The 17,507-nt window shown below is 41.5% G+C and overlaps 1 protein-coding gene across 5 annotated transcripts in view; it reads left to right on the top strand.

The window, feature by feature from the left end:
* LOC120730712 (CREB3 regulatory factor-like) overlaps positions 1-17,507 on the top strand; it is a 35,144-nt gene that overhangs the window by 10,858 nt on the left and 6,779 nt on the right. For all 5 annotated transcript variants that reach the window (XM_040027174.1, XM_040027171.1, XM_040027173.1 and 2 more), the window contains 5 exons: positions 460-1,243; positions 9,117-9,290; positions 10,327-10,516; positions 13,953-14,026; positions 17,367-17,495. In XM_040027174.1, the coding sequence (XP_039883108.1) occupies positions 460-1,243; positions 9,117-9,290; positions 10,327-10,516; positions 13,953-14,026; positions 17,367-17,495 (1,351 nt within the window). The remainder of the gene's footprint in view (positions 1-459; positions 1,244-9,116; positions 9,291-10,326; positions 10,517-13,952; positions 14,027-17,366; positions 17,496-17,507) is intronic.

The following is a 17,507-nucleotide window of genomic DNA, read 5'->3' as shown; positions in this document are numbered from 1 at the left end:
CACGAGACCGTTGTTTGTATTCTGTTTTTGGTTTCTGCTTGAAAAGCCATTAATCCTCTACCACTCTCAATCTTTTTGTATATATATACATCGCAAATACAGTTTATTTATTTATTCAGCAATGTTTAAACATCATGCCTCACATGAAAACAAGACCGAATTCTTCACGTGGCATCTCAGTTATCAACAGTCAGTGTATGTGGGCCAGGTGTGAAATAATCCTGACAGGATTACGGCACTGGGGGAGGGTGGGTAATTTTGATTAAGGTTTTTTTTCCCCCCACACAACTCATTCTGACCTGTTTTAGTAGCAGAAGTAGATTCACAATTTAAAATGCTAGTAAATGTTGTCATTTTACACCAAAATAATCTTTAAAATACTGAATGATTTAAAAATTTGTTTATTTTTTTGTCACAAATCATATGTTTAAGTGTCATTTATCTCTGTCCCCCTTTTAGAGTGTGCTCCTTATGCTGGGCTCCCCAGCATTGCCAAGGAAACGGCCCTTTGAGTTGCTAAGCGACCTGGTGGACGACGGAGGCTTTGGTGAAGACCTGCACCCAGAGCGCTGGGATGTGTCCGCGCTGGATGAGATGGCTCGTTACACCAAACTGGGCCTCGGGGTCGGAGGGGAGCTGCTGCCCTGCTCCGAGGAGGCTGTGCTGATGGGCTGCTGGGGGAGGAGCCGGGAAGAGCAGGAGGAAGAGGATGAGGAGGAGGAGAGGAGGAGGAACAGACACGCAGCCCCTCCTGGCACCCCGGAAGTCCAGAAAACTGCTTCAGGGAAGGAGGAAGAGGAGGAGGAAGGGTGTATCTCTGTTGCCCGGACAACAGAGCTGTGCGTTTCAGGAAGAGTGACTGAAGGTGGTCAGGATGATGGGGTGTCAAGGGAGCGCACGGTGGAGGTGTATCAGGTGGCCCAAGAGGAAGAGGAAGCAGCAGCAGCTGCAGTAGGACTGGCTCTGGAGCACTGCAGCGAGGAGCACAACTACTCCCTGAGCCAGGGAGGGGAGCTGGGGGCAGGACCTGCTCACAACTCCCAGACAGAGGAGGTGCAGGTGGTGGAGAATCAGCAGGAAGAGCAGGATAGGGAGGACAGCCAGGCCGAGACCGAACTGAAGCTGGAGGATGAGGATGAGGAGCAGGACGAAGACGAGGAAGAGGAGGAGGAAGAGGGAGAGGAAGGAATGGAGGAGACAGTGGTGGAAGCTGAAATTTCGAGCTCCTCGGAAACTGAATGTGGTGAGTTCTGGCTTCAGTGTGTGTGCGTGTGTGTGTGTGATGGCGAGGACATCTCGGCTCATCACAGCGCGGCCAGCAGCCTGTCTGCCCACACACAATCCATTTTGTTCTGTCTCCAGTCCAGACGAGACCTCAAACCGTCTCGTCTGACTTGGTTGGCTGAGCACAGGCACATGTGATACCAAATTTTGCGGGTGTAATTCCCAGACATCACACTGCTTCAGTGACTACAGTGTTACTGTTATAAAATGGCTTTGAGGGCTGAAGTGTCTTTGGGTATTGAAATACCATCTGTAACAGGCGCGCTGCTTTGTTTCTGGGATGGGATGGGGGTTTAGCTGAGCACGTTAAATAGGGTATGAAAGTTGGTACAGATTGTTAAACAACCATTACAGAAGAACGGGATTTCTAAGCAGCTTCAAAAGCAACATAAACATGCCAGCTACAGACTGCAGCATTCAGCTGGTGGCTCATTAAAAACCATTTTTCTTGCCTCATTATTTCTTTACAGCCCACTTATCTCTCATTCACAAATATCAAAGGTACATAGTACGACTCAAAAGCAGACTTGATCAGTTAATTCTACAACTATTTTGGTAATTGCTTAACTGTAAAGATGCCAAACTATTCCAGATTTTCTGCTTCTGTGTTTTATGTAATACAAATAGTAGAAATAGTCTTTGCTTTTCAGACTCTAAATGACAAAAGAAGAACTTTGAAGCTGTCACACGGGTTCTGTGAAATTTGACATTGTTTCATAGTAATTGATTTGTTGCTGTTGTCTTCAGGATGCGCAGTTTGTGTGCTAAAAAGCATTCCTACAACGTGTTTCAATGACCAGTCAAGTGGACTTTTTGTAATTACTGCCAAAGAAACATTTGTTTTCTATGGCGGATTGAAGTCTCCTGGTCATAGCACCTTTGTGTGTGTGCCAGTACTGAGTACCAGAGTTATCATAGATGGGAGCTTTCTAATTAAATATTTTCAGTACTATTTTTTTTTTAATTTTCAACTCTAGTTTCAGTTAAACTCTGGCATGAGTTTACTGTTATTGTTGTTGTTATGTTTGGTTTAGCTTTCATTAGTTTCAGTGTCAGTTTTTGTCTCATTAATTATTATTATATGAAAGCTATTTGTTTGGGACAGAATGTTGAAGTGTTACATTACAGACAGATAATATTTTGAAATTGATTTGAATTAGTTTGTGAGGACACTGTAATGTTTCTGGGGATGTTCAGGCAAATGATTAATTATTAATAATTTTAATTATTAATTATTATTAATTTAATTAATTATTAAAGCAAATTATTTGCTAGTTGTTCGTTCTGACAAAAACGTTTAAACTGAGCTCGCTTTAAGAGGATGGAGTTAAATATTGGCCTAACAAATATTTTGTGGGTATTATAGGAGCTGTATGAAATTTGTAATCACATTCCTCCTTAATCAAATGTTGTTGAAATGTGTGGCACTTTGAAATGTGTTTGCGCTCTGTGTGGTGTTGCAAACACACACTACGTCAGATTAGTTTGGCTAATTTTAGGAGTGTTATCAGCAGTAGCTTGACTTTCTTCCATGCTACTGTCCACATCATGATACAAAATATGGTTGTATGTAGCTTTGGTTGCTTGGATATATTCCACTTTATTCTGACAAAGCTGACATACAACTGCTCTGGGGGTTTTTTTTAAACATCAAAGTAATGCAGAACAGAACCGGCTAGCAAGCCTGTCATCTGTTTACTTTCACCCTCACTCATTTACAACTTCCTTTTTTTAACATAGATTTCCTACCTGTGTATAGAAAGTGTGCCACATAAATGCATACAGCTAGATAAAGTAGATGTGTGTCCAGTAAGATAGTAAAATGGGTAGTAAAAAAATCTAATCTTAGCTCAGTGTGACTTTACTGTCTTTACTGCACTTTCTCTTCTTCAGTGTACATGCACACCCTCTCTCTCTCACACACTCTCTCACAGACACAAACACACAATAGATAGGTGATGTGAACAAAATATTCAGTTTGAGCACAATCTGTTTAATTTTTGTAAATGCAATGAAAGTTTACCTGCAAGAGTTGAACCCAAAATAAGAGAGAGATAGAGTGAAGCCAGCAGGGAAAGTCATCAGCTTTTCACTCAGCTTTAAATAAGTTAAGAAAAGTTATGAAATGAAATTAGCACTTAAACCACAAACTAACAAGCCTGACATTAAAAGCACCTGAACTGCTGCTGGTTGGTGTTAGCTTCTTTCATGCTGTGTTAATATGAAGAGTACACTGGTGCTGTAGAGCACAAAAGTGCCCACCCACTTTTTGAAGGTCTCCCATGAATTCATGAAGTGAATTGCCCTTTCATTTTTTCTATTGACATTTCAGACAATTCCTTTTTTAAAGGTAAAGGTACAAGATAGTGTACATAGATACTTTTAACAACGAAGGAGCTACTGATGCAACAATGCCATACAATTCCCAGAGTCTGCATTGAATGACTTCCAGCCTTCCCAGATTTACTCCTTTTCATTATTCCAGTATTGTACAATATCCATCCACCCCTCTATTTTCTTCAGCTTCATTGATTCAGGATCGTAGTTGGGCTGGACACCATACCGGCTGTCGGTGAGTACACCCTGGACGGGTCGCCAATGTAGCCGACATAGAGAGAGAGAGAGAGAGACTATTATTCACACTTACACTCACACCTACTGCCAATTTAGGCTCACCAGTTAACCCATGCATGTTGGAGGAGGCTTACATGCCCCCAGGGCCAATGCAGGAAAGGTCTGTATGGCCTAGTTATCCGTATGTTACAGTGCTTGGTTCCTGACTGTCTTCACTTTTAAGATTTCTGAAGTTTCATCCTTAATCTTGACACATTTCTATGGCAACCGTAACCTCCACCAGTCAGAGACGTCATTGCTTCAAGGTAGGGTTGTGGGTAGAGTAGTTATTTTCTGCAACATCATGAATGAAATTCTTTTTTTCTTTTCATATTTTTATATTAATATTTATATTTTTATATTTTATTTTTATTCTTTTTATATTCTTTTTAGAAAAAAGCGATCACTAGGTCACTATCACTAGGTAAGTCAGCGGTACAAGCTGTTAATCAGCATGCCTATGGAGAATATGAATATGGTTTTTCACTTCTGGAACTTAAGTATTGGGGTCTTTATATCAATACAAGCTATATGTTGTTAAAATACATACTGCCACCAGTTTGCTGCATGACTATGACTGAAATGGATGCAGTGTTGTTGAGTTTAATTTCTGCTGCATAAAACTGAGTAGAATCACTGTGAAAAATTTTAGAACAGCTTCAATATCGTCACTGTTTATTGACTTGATGCTGTAAGGCTGTTATTTACTCTCCTGCTGACTGTTTTGATTAGATGAAAGTGAAAGAAAGTCAGCTTTTTAAATGTCACTCTGGTTTGCTCATAAAAAAGGAGCTTTCATTGTATTTCAGAACTCAACTGAGTATCTCTTATGCAGATGTGGGGATGTTTATTCTGGAGGAAATTTGAAAAAAGCATGGAGGTCTTATTAGGTCAGCACAATATGAATCCTCCCTCCCATATTTGCAACATGTCAGGGTGAGTTTTAGGGCAGCAGTTACCACTGAGACCTCAGTGATATTTTCAATAGGAAATTGCTATATCGCAATTCTGATCACTTTCAGCGATAAACACAGCTGTGATTTATTTTTTTCATTCTTGCTACTGCACAAAAAGATCTGGTGCCATGACTTTTAAAATCCTGCTTACAATCCAGACAGTAAATACCATCAATTGGATTTTCAAAATTAAACAGATGAAAAATTGTTGGGCTCATTCATGGATTGTATGTGCAAAAACAGTGCAAAAAATGAATTCTTGGATTGGCCACAACAAGCAGCCAGTTGTTGCCTGAGTCATGGCTTGCTACATAAAGGCTGATAGAAAGTATGCTCTGATTCACATTTCTTTGTCTTTGGCTTCTGAACACTTGTCTATGACGTGTTGCTGCTCTGGAGAAATTTACAGATAGCTTGCTAAAGGTTTTTGTGTTAACAGGTAAAAGATCAGGTTACATTGACATTACAGGGAAGCAAAGGATGCAGAGGTTTAGAGTTGAAAGACTTTGTTTTGTCATAACTAACATTCAAACTAACAGGACTAAACTGGAGGTTTCTAGGCAGTGTAAGTAAAATGTTGTAGTGTAACAATTAGGTACATTGTAGTGGCCTAATCCCTCAGTAATAAACAGATGAAGTCACTGTTTGCTGAGAGCTCAGAGCATCATCAGAACCCTTTAATGTGAGAAGAGTTGTTATTCCCAAACTACAAGCCATGAAACATTAGCATGTATGTTGATAACACCTATGTAAACTGACTTCCATTCAGATTAGCATCTTTTCCCAGGCCTTTTCTGCCTCTGATCGGCTTTGCGTTAGATAAACAAATCTTAGGCTTCTCGTTGCAAGGTAATAGAGAGGTCGGTGGCTCGCTCTCAAAGAGCGAGGTCCAGCTTGTGTTTCAGCTGTCGCAAGACACAATTGTTGGTCCTTTGTTCCTGTGGTGTGTGTTTGTGTGTGTTTGTCCTGTTGAGCTTTTATTACCATTAGCCCACAGCGATGGCAACGGTATAAATGACGGATTGTAAAAATGTGATGTGTACTCGCTAAAATTGATGATGGTTGAGTGAGTTTAGGAAACCAGACAAAAGGCTGAGAAACAGAAAACCATGGAGCAAAAGATCGAGTTGAAGGGGGAGCGCAGACAATGGCGTTATCTGCAGACAGGACCAGACACCATGATGTTACATAAGCTGTCTGTGTCTGTGTGTGTGTGTGTGTGTGTGTGTGTGTGTGTGTGTGTGTGTGTGTGTGTGTGTGTGTGTGTGTGTGTGTGGACTGTCCACTCATGAATAAAAGCAAGGGCAGGACTTCACAGTTATCAAGTTCAAATCTGATTTAATCACAGCAGAAACGACTGTGTTCACTGTGACAGCGTCTTCTTTCTGTTTTGGACGTCTGTGCAGCGGGTTCGAAGAAGAGCTTCTTCTCTCCTCCTGCTGGTGGAGCTTTGCACGCTGTATTATTTATGACGCCATTATTCGTGGGTCTGCATGCCTGAGGCTAATCTTCTGTGACGTCTTTGTGTGAAACGGCATACGTGCTGGTGGCTTTGTCATGAGGACATACAGCATGTGTTTTTTGGATTGGGGCTCACAGCATGATCTCATAGCGACCAAACATAAACACGAATAGCTGTCAGTTATGATTGGGTTGCATTCGTCATTTCACTTGCTGGGTATTTCTCTTCTAATAAATATTGCATATGTGGCTGTCAGCGTTGTCCACCTCCAAGATTCACTTTCCTCCGGAGCAGTGTGGCCTGGAGCATCGATGCTGGATTTGGATTATCTCGTCAAGCGATTCTGTTGCAACATCTTAACCAGATTACATTCAATAAATGTTATTTGTATGCTTAAAAAATAATGAAGATTTAATTTTCTCATTGCTATTTTTATCAGATTCTTCCAGCCATTCTGAAGAGCCATGAAAATATTTTCTAATGTGAACTATGGCTTGTGGAGCCGGTGTTGTAGCTATAGGTTTCTATGACGCTTTACATTTCTGGCATCCTGAACGATTGAATTGAGTAGAGGGTATTTTATCACAGCAGTTTCATATTCATAAGTTAAACACTGCAGCTGTTCTGTGATCACTCAGAGAGTCAGAAGCAACACAATTGCTCTCACACAAAGCGCACGCTCTGCCTGGGTTGTGCTGAATGGTGTTGAGTAAGTATGCCTCACTCTGAGCTCGAGCTCCAGCAGATTATTTTATCTAACTGCTAACCGCTAAATCTTATGACAAAGTAACTGTGTTTTCAACAGTGAGGTGAACTGAAGCATGATTATTACTGCTGCTGTGGGGAAAAAATACACGCAACCTGTAATTACCTTGAACAAAGAACCGCAATGAAAGGGTTGTCTAATGTCATTATTCGGACATCATCTGACACAACGCACAGGTTAAATGTTGATGCATCGCTGAGAGAGAACGGTAGAAGCAACAGTAGGTCTGGCACTTAGCTCTCGGTGCTCAGGCTCTGTGGAGATACAGCTGCTGCGCAGAGAGAGCTGCAGGAATGAGCGAGAACTGTGCTGTTCTTAAATATTTTCCCTAGTTATAGCTCACCAGAGCGGTGTCAAAGTGTGCATCTTTCCCCGACAAAGAGCCTGATTATCACGTTTGAGATGAACTAAAGCTCATACACTCACTTGCCAATTTATTAGGTGCACGTAACCCTAACAGGTTTCCCTTTCCCTGCCTTCTGCCTGGCACAGATTCTACATTCCTCAGAGATTTTGCTCCCTATTGACATGACACACTGTCACACAGTTGCTTCAGATTTAAGGGCAGCACGTGATGTGAATCTCCTGAATCTCCCGTTTCACCATGTCCCAAAGGTGCTCTACTGGATTGACTGGCATCTGGAGGCCGTTTGAGTACAGTGAACTCATTGTCACATTCAAGAAACCAGTTTGAGATGATTTGAGCGACATTGCACCTTATCCTACTGGAAGCAGCCATTAAAAGTTGTCAGGAGCAATACTCGGGTGGGCTGTGGTCTTTAAGGATGATCGGTTGGTGCTCAGAGGTCTGAAGTGTGCCAGGAAAATATCCCCAACAGCACCACCGACCTGAACCGCTGACACAAAGCAACACGGGTCCATGCTTTCATGTTGTTTATGCCAAGTTCTGACCCTACGAATCTGAATGGTGCAACAGAAATCGGGACTCATCAGACCAGGCAACGATTTTTCAGTTTTCTGTTGTTGACACGTGTGATCTTCTGCTGCCGTAGTCTGTCCGCTTCCAGGTTTGGCCTGTTGTGTTTTCAGAGATGCTCTTCTGGATATCTTGGTTGTAACAAGTGATTATTTAACTTACTCTTGTCTTCCTATCAGCTCAAAGCAGTTGCATCATTCTCCTCTGACCTCTGGGATCAACAAAGCATTTTGGTCCAGTGAACTGTTGCTAACTGGATCATTTCTGTTTGTCTAACCATTCTCTGTAAACTTTAGAGATGATTGCGAAATACTCAGACCAGTCCACCTGGCACCCACAACCATGACACGCAAAGACACTTTTCTTCATTGGTTTGAACTTCAACATCTCGTCTTGACGATGTCTGGCTAATTAGATATTTACATTAATGAGCAGCTGAACAGTAAGCAGTGCTTCCTTCCTTCTATCCTTGTACTGTTAAAATTCTAAGTGATAAAAATTACAAACATTTATGAAAATGCAGGAACCAAAACGATTACTCTGGAGTATTCCTGCTGTGCTTCAAAGTAATGATACCCACTATTCTAGAAAATATCATAAGCTGTATTATCATGACCCTGTCAGTGTTTAAATAAACTCTTTGTGATGGTTCAGCAGTTGTGCCACTTGTATTTGTACTTACATGTAATTTAGTGAAATGGTATCCAGCCAGAAGATAAGATGTCACAAGATAAAAAGAAACAGAGCAAAAGAGAAACTTGCATTTTATACAGAGCTGACAGGGAAGCCTTGTCAGGACAAAAAGGATTATAGGAAATAATTTCCACCCACTCACATGTCTGTTTGGATGCAGCACCAGGGGGAATTCAAGAAACCGACAAGATGGCTTCCGATCTTTCTGGAGATATAAGTTTTATGAAACACTTTCTTCTTGGCTGCTTTCCTTACTCACTGATTCTTTTCATCAAATATTTTGTTCTTGTGTCTATTCTCTGTCACTTGGTCTGTTTGTTGTTTTAACAGGCAAGCAAGTTGCTTGAAGAACTGCGAGGTTTTTCCCACATTAGTGCCTAAACCTTTGCATATTTGTCCTTCTAGAGGTGGAAGCAGAGCCAGCCAGGCAGCTGGGCGAGAGACCGTCGAAGCGTCGCTGTTTCTGGGAGTACAGACGTGCTCGGGAGTCAGCCACAAAGAAGAAACTTGGCGGTGACGTCCACTGGTCTCTGTCCTGGAGCTCCAGCACTCTTCCCAGCACGCTGTACCGCCGAGAGGGTGAGAATACAGCATTACTGCGTGATGCTAGTGAATGGTATTTAATGCTGATTGTTTCATACAAAAAATAAATAAATAAAAAAGTCAGAAAAGTTACTAGATTATTAAGTGAAACTGGTTGTTTCTCTGGGGAAGACATTTTTGGAGTGCCGATGACCTAATTATTAAAAATGATAATTGTCAGATTGATAAGTTAAACCCTAATCAAAGGGCTGGATTGAAGGTTTAGCAGCAGGAGTCATTAACCCAACGTGCACGCTGCAGTTGGGATCGTCCCATTTCCTTTTTCTCCCGTGACACAGATCAGACCTGCACCCTCAGGCGTGTGCCCTACATACAACTTGCATGTCAAAATGTGGATTTTTCAACATTCCCATCGTACGCGAATCTCACGTCAGGCTCAACAATAGCTTTGCTGCAGTGCCGCAGCCCGTGTTGTGCTGTACAAACCAGAATGGCAGTCCTTTAAACTTAGTCCAGTCAAACCACTCAAACAAGAGTCAGCACTGATAACAGTGTACGTGTTGTGTAAATACTCCGTAAATCTATCAAACTATTGGGGTGGATGCTTATTTTAAATCATGTCATTGATTGTACATTAATTTCTATGTGACATCTCTATGATAGTTCTGTATCATGTCATATACCTCTAATATAGTCATTTCAGGGGGGAAACAATAGCTCTTGTAGAGAGCTCAGATGATCCACCCACACCATTTGCAAATCTTCTATTTTAAGGGGCTAGCAATTAGTAGAAAGTTGGTTTAAATAGCAATTTAGCAAAGTGCCTTGGGTGCCTAATGTTTATTTCAAACTTTAATCATGCAAAGCTGCTCTAGAAGAGTCCAGTACTAAAAATATGGAGCTGCAAACCATAATACCTCCAAATGAAAGCAGATATTAAAACAAATAGATGCCTTGCCTTGTACCACTGGGAGATTTGGCATCCTGACATTTTAAGGCCAGGTTTGGTAGAGCTGCACTGTTTTTACCTGACCGGACACGTATGGAGTTCATTTTGTTGTCGTTAATTCAGGCAAAAAGGGGCGACGCAAAGCCCGGAAAACAGATGCCAGCGACCTGACGCCGAACCCTCAGAAGCTCCACAACATCGGGGAGCAGCTGCAGAAGCTCAACGCAGCGATCGATGGCATGGGTCCGGTCAACGACCTGCCCGCTGTGGCCCGAGCCCGTTCACGCAAGGAGAAGAACAAGCTGGCCTCCAGGTACAGCATGCTCTTTACTGCCCTCCTACATCCTCTGCACTAAGTGAGAACACTGGAAATGCTCTGTATTGATTTATGAGGCCTGAGTGGGAATTTTAAGAGGGTTTCAGCTTTTGTAATTTGTTGGCAGAAAAGAGAAGCCTGCAGGGCTCTGTGGTCTAGTATCTGCAGTCTTTAGCCCTGTCAAGATTGGTTTTCAAATATGTGCAGCATTTAATAGTTGACCTTCTAAATGCGGCTGGTGGAGGACATGGACGGTGAAGAACACATGGAGACGTGATATCTGTGTGGATTTTAGACCATCAGTTGCATTCATGTGATGGAAAATAAAAGGATCTTGGGAAATGGGTCGTGTTTTTACTGATTTGAATTTTTCCTTTGATGATGCCGTCATGTCGTAGAACTCTGCAGATCAGCAAGCCTTAAAAGAAACTACCATTTGTAAAATTTCAAACGGGCTTTAATTTACTTACAATATGTCCCTCAGAATAACACACACACAACACTGAAGGTTGAAAAGCTTGGTCTTCAGTGTATTTTTGCATTGCCTGTTTCTTTGTAACAAACTTACCTTGGATATTATCTTGACAGAATAAGTGAAGGAAGGACAGAGGGAAGCAGAGGAAAAAACAAGAGAGGTGGGGAGATGGAGGGGAGCAGGATGAAAAGCTGAATACAAGGAAATCAGGCAGGATTGAAGAGGCAGACGAGGAGTAGAGGGAAAGATGGGTCATATAAAGTTCATCTTTGCAGGGAGGGAGGGGGAGATTTCAGAATTCAGGACATTATTGCAGGAGCCTGGGAATATCTTGTAATTCAAAACATACATTAAACACGACGCAAACATGTCATCTAATAGAAAGTTTGGCAAGGACTTACAGAAATAAAGCTGAAAAAGAGACTGAAGGGGAGGGGAGTGAGGGAAATTTAACGTCAGAGGAAGTGTGACTGCGAAGTCACCAAGTACATGTTTTTGTTTAGTATGCAGGAATCTCATGTGAAGATTCACTTCTTTTACTCTGTCATAGCTGTGGCTGCATGAGTCCAGGTTGGGGTTAGTAGTTGGATTAACCTGACCGCCTTCAGACCTTCCTTCTCATTCTTTTCCCTGCTCATGTCTGAAATAACCTGCCTGGGGCATTCAGGCGGCGCAAAGGAAAAACACTGGGCTGGTTCTTAGCCCTCGCCCAGTTTGGCACAACATTCCAGCCAACACGCTTAGCAATGAAAACTGTCCCGGATGCTAACTTACTAACTAGACTCAGCAGGAATACACCATCATTTGGGAAAGTATTGTTTAGCTTCTTCAGTGGTTTCATGGTGTAGTGATTTTGACCAGTTAGAAACCAGAGGAGACACAAATCCATACATCTGCTGAAGTGAGCTCTTTCAAGTAATGAACCAACAAAAAGAAGCTTTATTGCTAACTTCTTCATAGAAATAGACCTATATCACTGCTTTTTTTTTCTTTCTTTCTTTTTAAATAATTTTATTTGTATTTTATCAAAGTCTCTCCAGAAGCCTCTCCACTGTTCTGAATAGTAAATCTGGCTGCTTGTTTGAAGCTCTTATCTAAATAGATGTAAAAAAAGAAAAAGGTGTAACGTCTATTTTAGTGGTGTTTTGGGCATATGAAGTGCATCTATAGGATCACCGGTTAAATTGGATTAAATAACTGCAAAATAAATTAAAACTTAAACATTGTTGCCATCTTTGCCAAAAAATAAGATATAAATAGCATTTTTACAGACTAGAAAAATACACAAATATTCACACCAAAAAAAGGTGAGTGGTAGGTGTTGTATGAACACGAGCAAAAGAAAAGCTCTGGCTGATTCCACCAGAGCACTGAGCAAACATTAAGCTAAGTCATGTTGTAGATAGAGAAAGCTAAAAATAAAATCATACTAGAACTTACCGTCATCTTTTCTGCTACTATCTTATTATTATACTGTAACTGTATTTGCTTGCCACTACACAATTGAATGTGAGTGAATTTAATTGAGTTGAATGCAGTTTTATTTGTATAACACCCAATCACGACAGCCAACTCAAAGACCCCCCATGAGCATGCACGCACTTGGGGAAGGTGGGAAGGAAATACTCCTTTTTAAACTTCAGTATGTAATTGGATCGTTGGAAGCAGGGACAGGACGACCTCCATCATACACTGTTAAGAGGTTTTGGGGGGGGGTTTGCTATGCATTTCCTGTTATAATGATTTGTTTTACCTAGCTTGCAAGCTAATGTGAAGTTTGAACCTTTGGCCATCAAGTTTATATGAATTAGCTCAAGTTCGGCTGTGTTCAGGAATATAGGACTTGGTGACACCAGAAATAATAGCAGCAGAATTTCAGGCTGAAGTCCAAGAACTACTTTGGATTTGACACAGTCTGTAGATTTACCCACAGAAGCAACGTAAATCTTGCAATCTTTGCAACTTTGGCAATCTTTGACATTACAAATGCTGCTTAATACTCATGTTAAGAAGGTTAATAATCATGTTTCACAGGATGCATAAATTCAGTGCAGAGAATTGCCAACCGTCATCAGATATCATCAGATTGTAGATTTCCTGCCTGCTGCATTGTCCACAACACCCCATTGTGGCTGGCCACAGGTTGGCATACACTTCCAGGTTTCTTAAACACAACCATTTGCAGCCCTTTTCCAAACAAATGCATGAACCAGAAGCTTTCAACTTGGTGAACACTTTTCCTACCTTCAGGCAGCGACTGATTTTCATTCAGTACATTACTTAAATCAATTTGCAGCTGTAGGTAATCCATCACAATAAACAGCAAGATCTCTCAAGGACTATTTTTGGATTTGCATTAAGAACAGAAACTCTATATCTCTATAATCACATTTGCAAATGTAAAAACCTGTGGTGCATATTGGAACCTGCTCAGTACTTGGTTAAGTCCCATCCCCGCAGTGATTAGGAACATTTAAATTGTTGTACTGTCGTCCACATCCTCCTCAAACCAGCAGGGACTGTGGTACAAAAAAGAAAAACCTGGCAAGGCTCAAGTCAACATGTGGAGAAACACTGAGGAAATATTCTATCCAGCGCTACTGACCTGCAAGTATTTTCTTTCCCTAAGTTTCATTTAGCTCACTCATAGCTGCAGGAAAAGAGAAATTCTCTCCACATTGCAGAAAATAGTCCCCATGAGAGGCATTAATATTTGACACACGTTGATTGTTTTATTCTCAGCTCCCTTTTTTCCAACACTCTCAAACCAGAACTGGATTTGCCCTTTTGTGGTGTCAAATGGTCCTTCAGAGGGGTTAAAGAGGTTTTCAATCTTCCTCATGGTTTGGAAATACGGTCAGCGTGAGCCAGCTGACTCAGTAACGGGGTCATGTGGAGAATGGGAATGCTCGCACAAAGTCTAAAGAATGACAGTGTTTTATTTTCCTCTGTTTTCAGGGCCTGCCGGCTGAAAAAGAAGGCCCAGCATGAAGCCAACAAGATCAAGCTGTGGGGGCTCAATCAGGAATATGGTCAGTACTCAGGAAATCACTGGGTATTCTTTAGCAGGGGGTTTCAGATGCCTGACACTTCTGACTGTTCCCTGAACATATAGTCAAAATAGTCATTAAACTCTATACATGCTCTTCTTATAAATGATTGCATCTAGATTTTTATTTTATGTTTATTTTTATATTTCTCTCTTTTTCAAATGGGTGACCCTTCTTGCTGTGGGTGGCTAACGATAATGATATCTGCTTTTTCTTGTGATACAGTCACCTATACAGCAGCACCAAATATCAGCATTATAGTCTAAACATTTAGTCAGTTCCCATCAACTTTTTGGCTTCTCCCAGTAGTGACGATGTTCAAATAAAATAGACTAAAGTGAAGTTAAATGGAGGAGAGCAAGAAAATGCAAATCAGCTGCTAATTAATTAAACTGCTACATTCATAAAATTGTCTTGCAGTTGACTCTGTTGAGTAACCCACGCAGAAAAATCTAACCAGTGCTCATTCCTCACAGACTGTCATTGTAAGCTTTACAGTCCACAGTTTATAGCTTACAGTTCATTTTTTGCTAGCACCTGGCTAACAAATCTTGCAAGCATTGGCTAACAATCTAGCAACACCCTCTTGTTCAAATATGGTCACCTCTAGCTCTGAAAAACCAAAACTCTATCCTGGAGGTTTCCACAAAACCAGTGAGTGGTGTCACATGGGTGTGTCCATCTTTTATATACAGTGTGTGGTCCCACACCTAGTCCTAACTGCTTCAACGTGTGTGTTCAGAAATCTTCTTCTACTGTTTGAGTTAGTGTTGCTTCCTCATCAGCTTGCACTAGTCTTGCTTCTCTTCCTTAACCTTTTCTATCAAATAGAAGATAATCTTGGCCTCCTCTATCAGTTGTGTGTGAAAATCTAAGTAGATGAGCAGTTTCTGAGACAAGTTTGTCTCGCACCACAGCTATGTTTAGTTCAAAGACACATAAATCAATTTTCCGTCCCTTGCTCAGTTTGCAGTTTAGCAGCTCGTCTTGATCATGTCGACATGCTTAAATGCTCTGAATTCCTGCCAGGTGATTGGTTGATCAGATCTTTGAATTGTTGAGCCGTTAAACGGGTGAAGCAGTTTTGTATGTACAAAACTTCTAAACATTGTGAGTCTTTTTTCACTTCAGGTGAGTTGACTTTAGTAGAGGAAAGAAGTGGGAGAACTGGCTCTGTGGGACAGACTGTTGTAACACTATATATGAGACGGAAGAGCCTGACAATTTAAATTGATAGATGATTGAATGAGTTCATTTATTATACCCAGCGTCAGTTAATGAGAGTAAAACCACATCAGAGGCTGCAGAGTGGCAAAGTGGACATTTTCCTTACTAATGAAATTTAAATCAAGCTAAATTAGTGAGAAACCATCTTTTCAAATAACACTGAAGATGCTCTGTTTAAGAAAACAGGTTAATGCAGAGAACTGATAGTAACAAGACCACGAGGAGCAGGGAAACCCTTGGAAGTGCGACTTCACCTCGCTCCTGATAATCAACACCTCGACTCTGCCAAATCTATCAGCCCAGTTCTGCCCGCCTACTCCTCCTCCTCCTCCTCCTCCTCGTCCTACTCTTCGTGCTCCTCGTCTGGTTTTCTATCGATCTCTGTGAATTGCAACCTCACTAGCATCAACTTTCTTTGTCCATTTCTCCTTGATTTTCTCTGAACGTTTCAGTCTTTCCTGATTTTGGCCCAGCATTTGCTCGCAAAGATTTAGTTGTGGCTTCTGCTTTTGTGTTTTTTTGCCTTCTGACTGGCCCAAATACAGAACTTAACCTCACAGATTTCCTTCCTTCCGTTTTTCCTCCTCTGCTCCTGTGTCATTTGTTTTTCTCTTCCATTCACTCGCTTTATATCGCTGCTGTTTGCATCTATACAAAACACACTTTTACATACTAAGCTGCAGATTCAACAGGAAACTTCAAACAAAGAGCACTTTGGTACCATGCCAGTGCTGTGTGAAGCCTCCGGACTTGCTTTGTGTGAATGTGTGCGTGTGCGTGTGCGTGTGTGTGTGCGTGTGTGTGTGTGTGTGTGTGTGTGTGTGTGTGTTACAGAGACTTGGGGAGCAGCTGGTCAGACCCACTGTGGTCCTTCGCCCACACATGCACTCCCTGCTGATATGAGCCCTGGACAAAAGAGAAATCACATCAAGGCGAGAATAATGTACACAGACAGAAGGGGTGTCATGGCACCACTGGGTCACATGACCTGACAGGGGAGGAGCCACTAGCATAGGAGGTGCCGATGATTCACAGCACTACTATCTGAGCTAAACTAAACAGTTTCTGTTTTATAAGCAAACAAAAACACAGATGTTTGGGGAAAATTTTCAAACACTGGAAAGAAGCGGGGCTTACATAAATATACCATTATAATGTTAATATAATAATTTACTCTTAAACCACTTTTGCTAATTATAGATGTAAAACAATCCATTTATTTTTAAATTAAAAACTAAGATTACCTCTTCTATTAATCACATGCCCACCCACTGGCTGGGCTTGCTGCTTACCATCCGCAAACCTCTCCAAGTATAATATTAATAATAAGAAAATACTTTTTATTAAACGTACATTTTCCAAGCCAATTTCAACCCTACATTTTCTGCTTTCCCGTGGGCCCAACCAGCTGCTTCTCTGTGCCACATGTTGTAGCAACCCATCTGCTATTATCTCACAGACTCAAGAAGGATTCCTTTAACAAAAAGCGTGTTTCTTGACTCCAGATGCTTCATATTACTAGTCAGTATCTGTTGGCCACTGAGCAGCTCCACTTGCACAGTTAGGAGTTGAAGATCGAGGGTTGAGTCACAAACTCACTCATCTGACCTTTCGGGCACCACTTTCACTCCTTTAGTTTCAGCTTGATGTTTAGTTTCCCTTTCTTTTTCTCTCTGCTTTCTCTTCTGCTTTCTGAAAATAAACATCTGCTTCGTACCGCTGAGGGGAGTTCTGCGAGAGCAGCTTTGCATGATTGGCAGTTCAAAATAGTTCTTATTTATCTCACAGCCTTTCTGTAGCCCCTTCAATTCACCCTATCTCTAAAACAAGCTGTTTCAGCTGCTCTCTCTTTGAGCCAATTTACTCCCGATTAGCCATCCCTTGCAAACAGAAGGTCAGTATGTTTGACAGCCCTGCACTAAACACTGTAATTTGTCTCATGTAGGCGACTAAAAATGAACGCCTTTGGATTCTGTGGAACTCCACAGCCCTGAATGATATCAGTTATTCTCCCTCGACTTTCAGAAACAGAATTCGACCCCTGGAAACGCTTTCCTGACTCACACTGCTGTTTTTTCCTCTTTTTGCTGCATAGAAAACCTGTTGGGAGCTCTGCTACGGATTAAGGACGTGATCAGGCGGCGAGTGGAGAGCAGCGAGGAGGAGGACACGGATGAACGAGGGATGACCCAACGGCTCGAAGACATCCTCAGAGAGTCGAGTGGTGAGAAACAGA

The sequence above is a fragment of the Simochromis diagramma genome, unplaced genomic scaffold, assembly GCF_900408965.1.
Source record: "Simochromis diagramma unplaced genomic scaffold, fSimDia1.1 OVJJ01000362.1, whole genome shotgun sequence".
In the NCBI taxonomy this organism is placed as follows: Eukaryota; Metazoa; Chordata; class Actinopteri; order Cichliformes; family Cichlidae; genus Simochromis; species Simochromis diagramma.
Note: the sequence above shows the minus strand (reverse complement) of the source record. Positions and strands in the feature narration are given on the sequence as shown.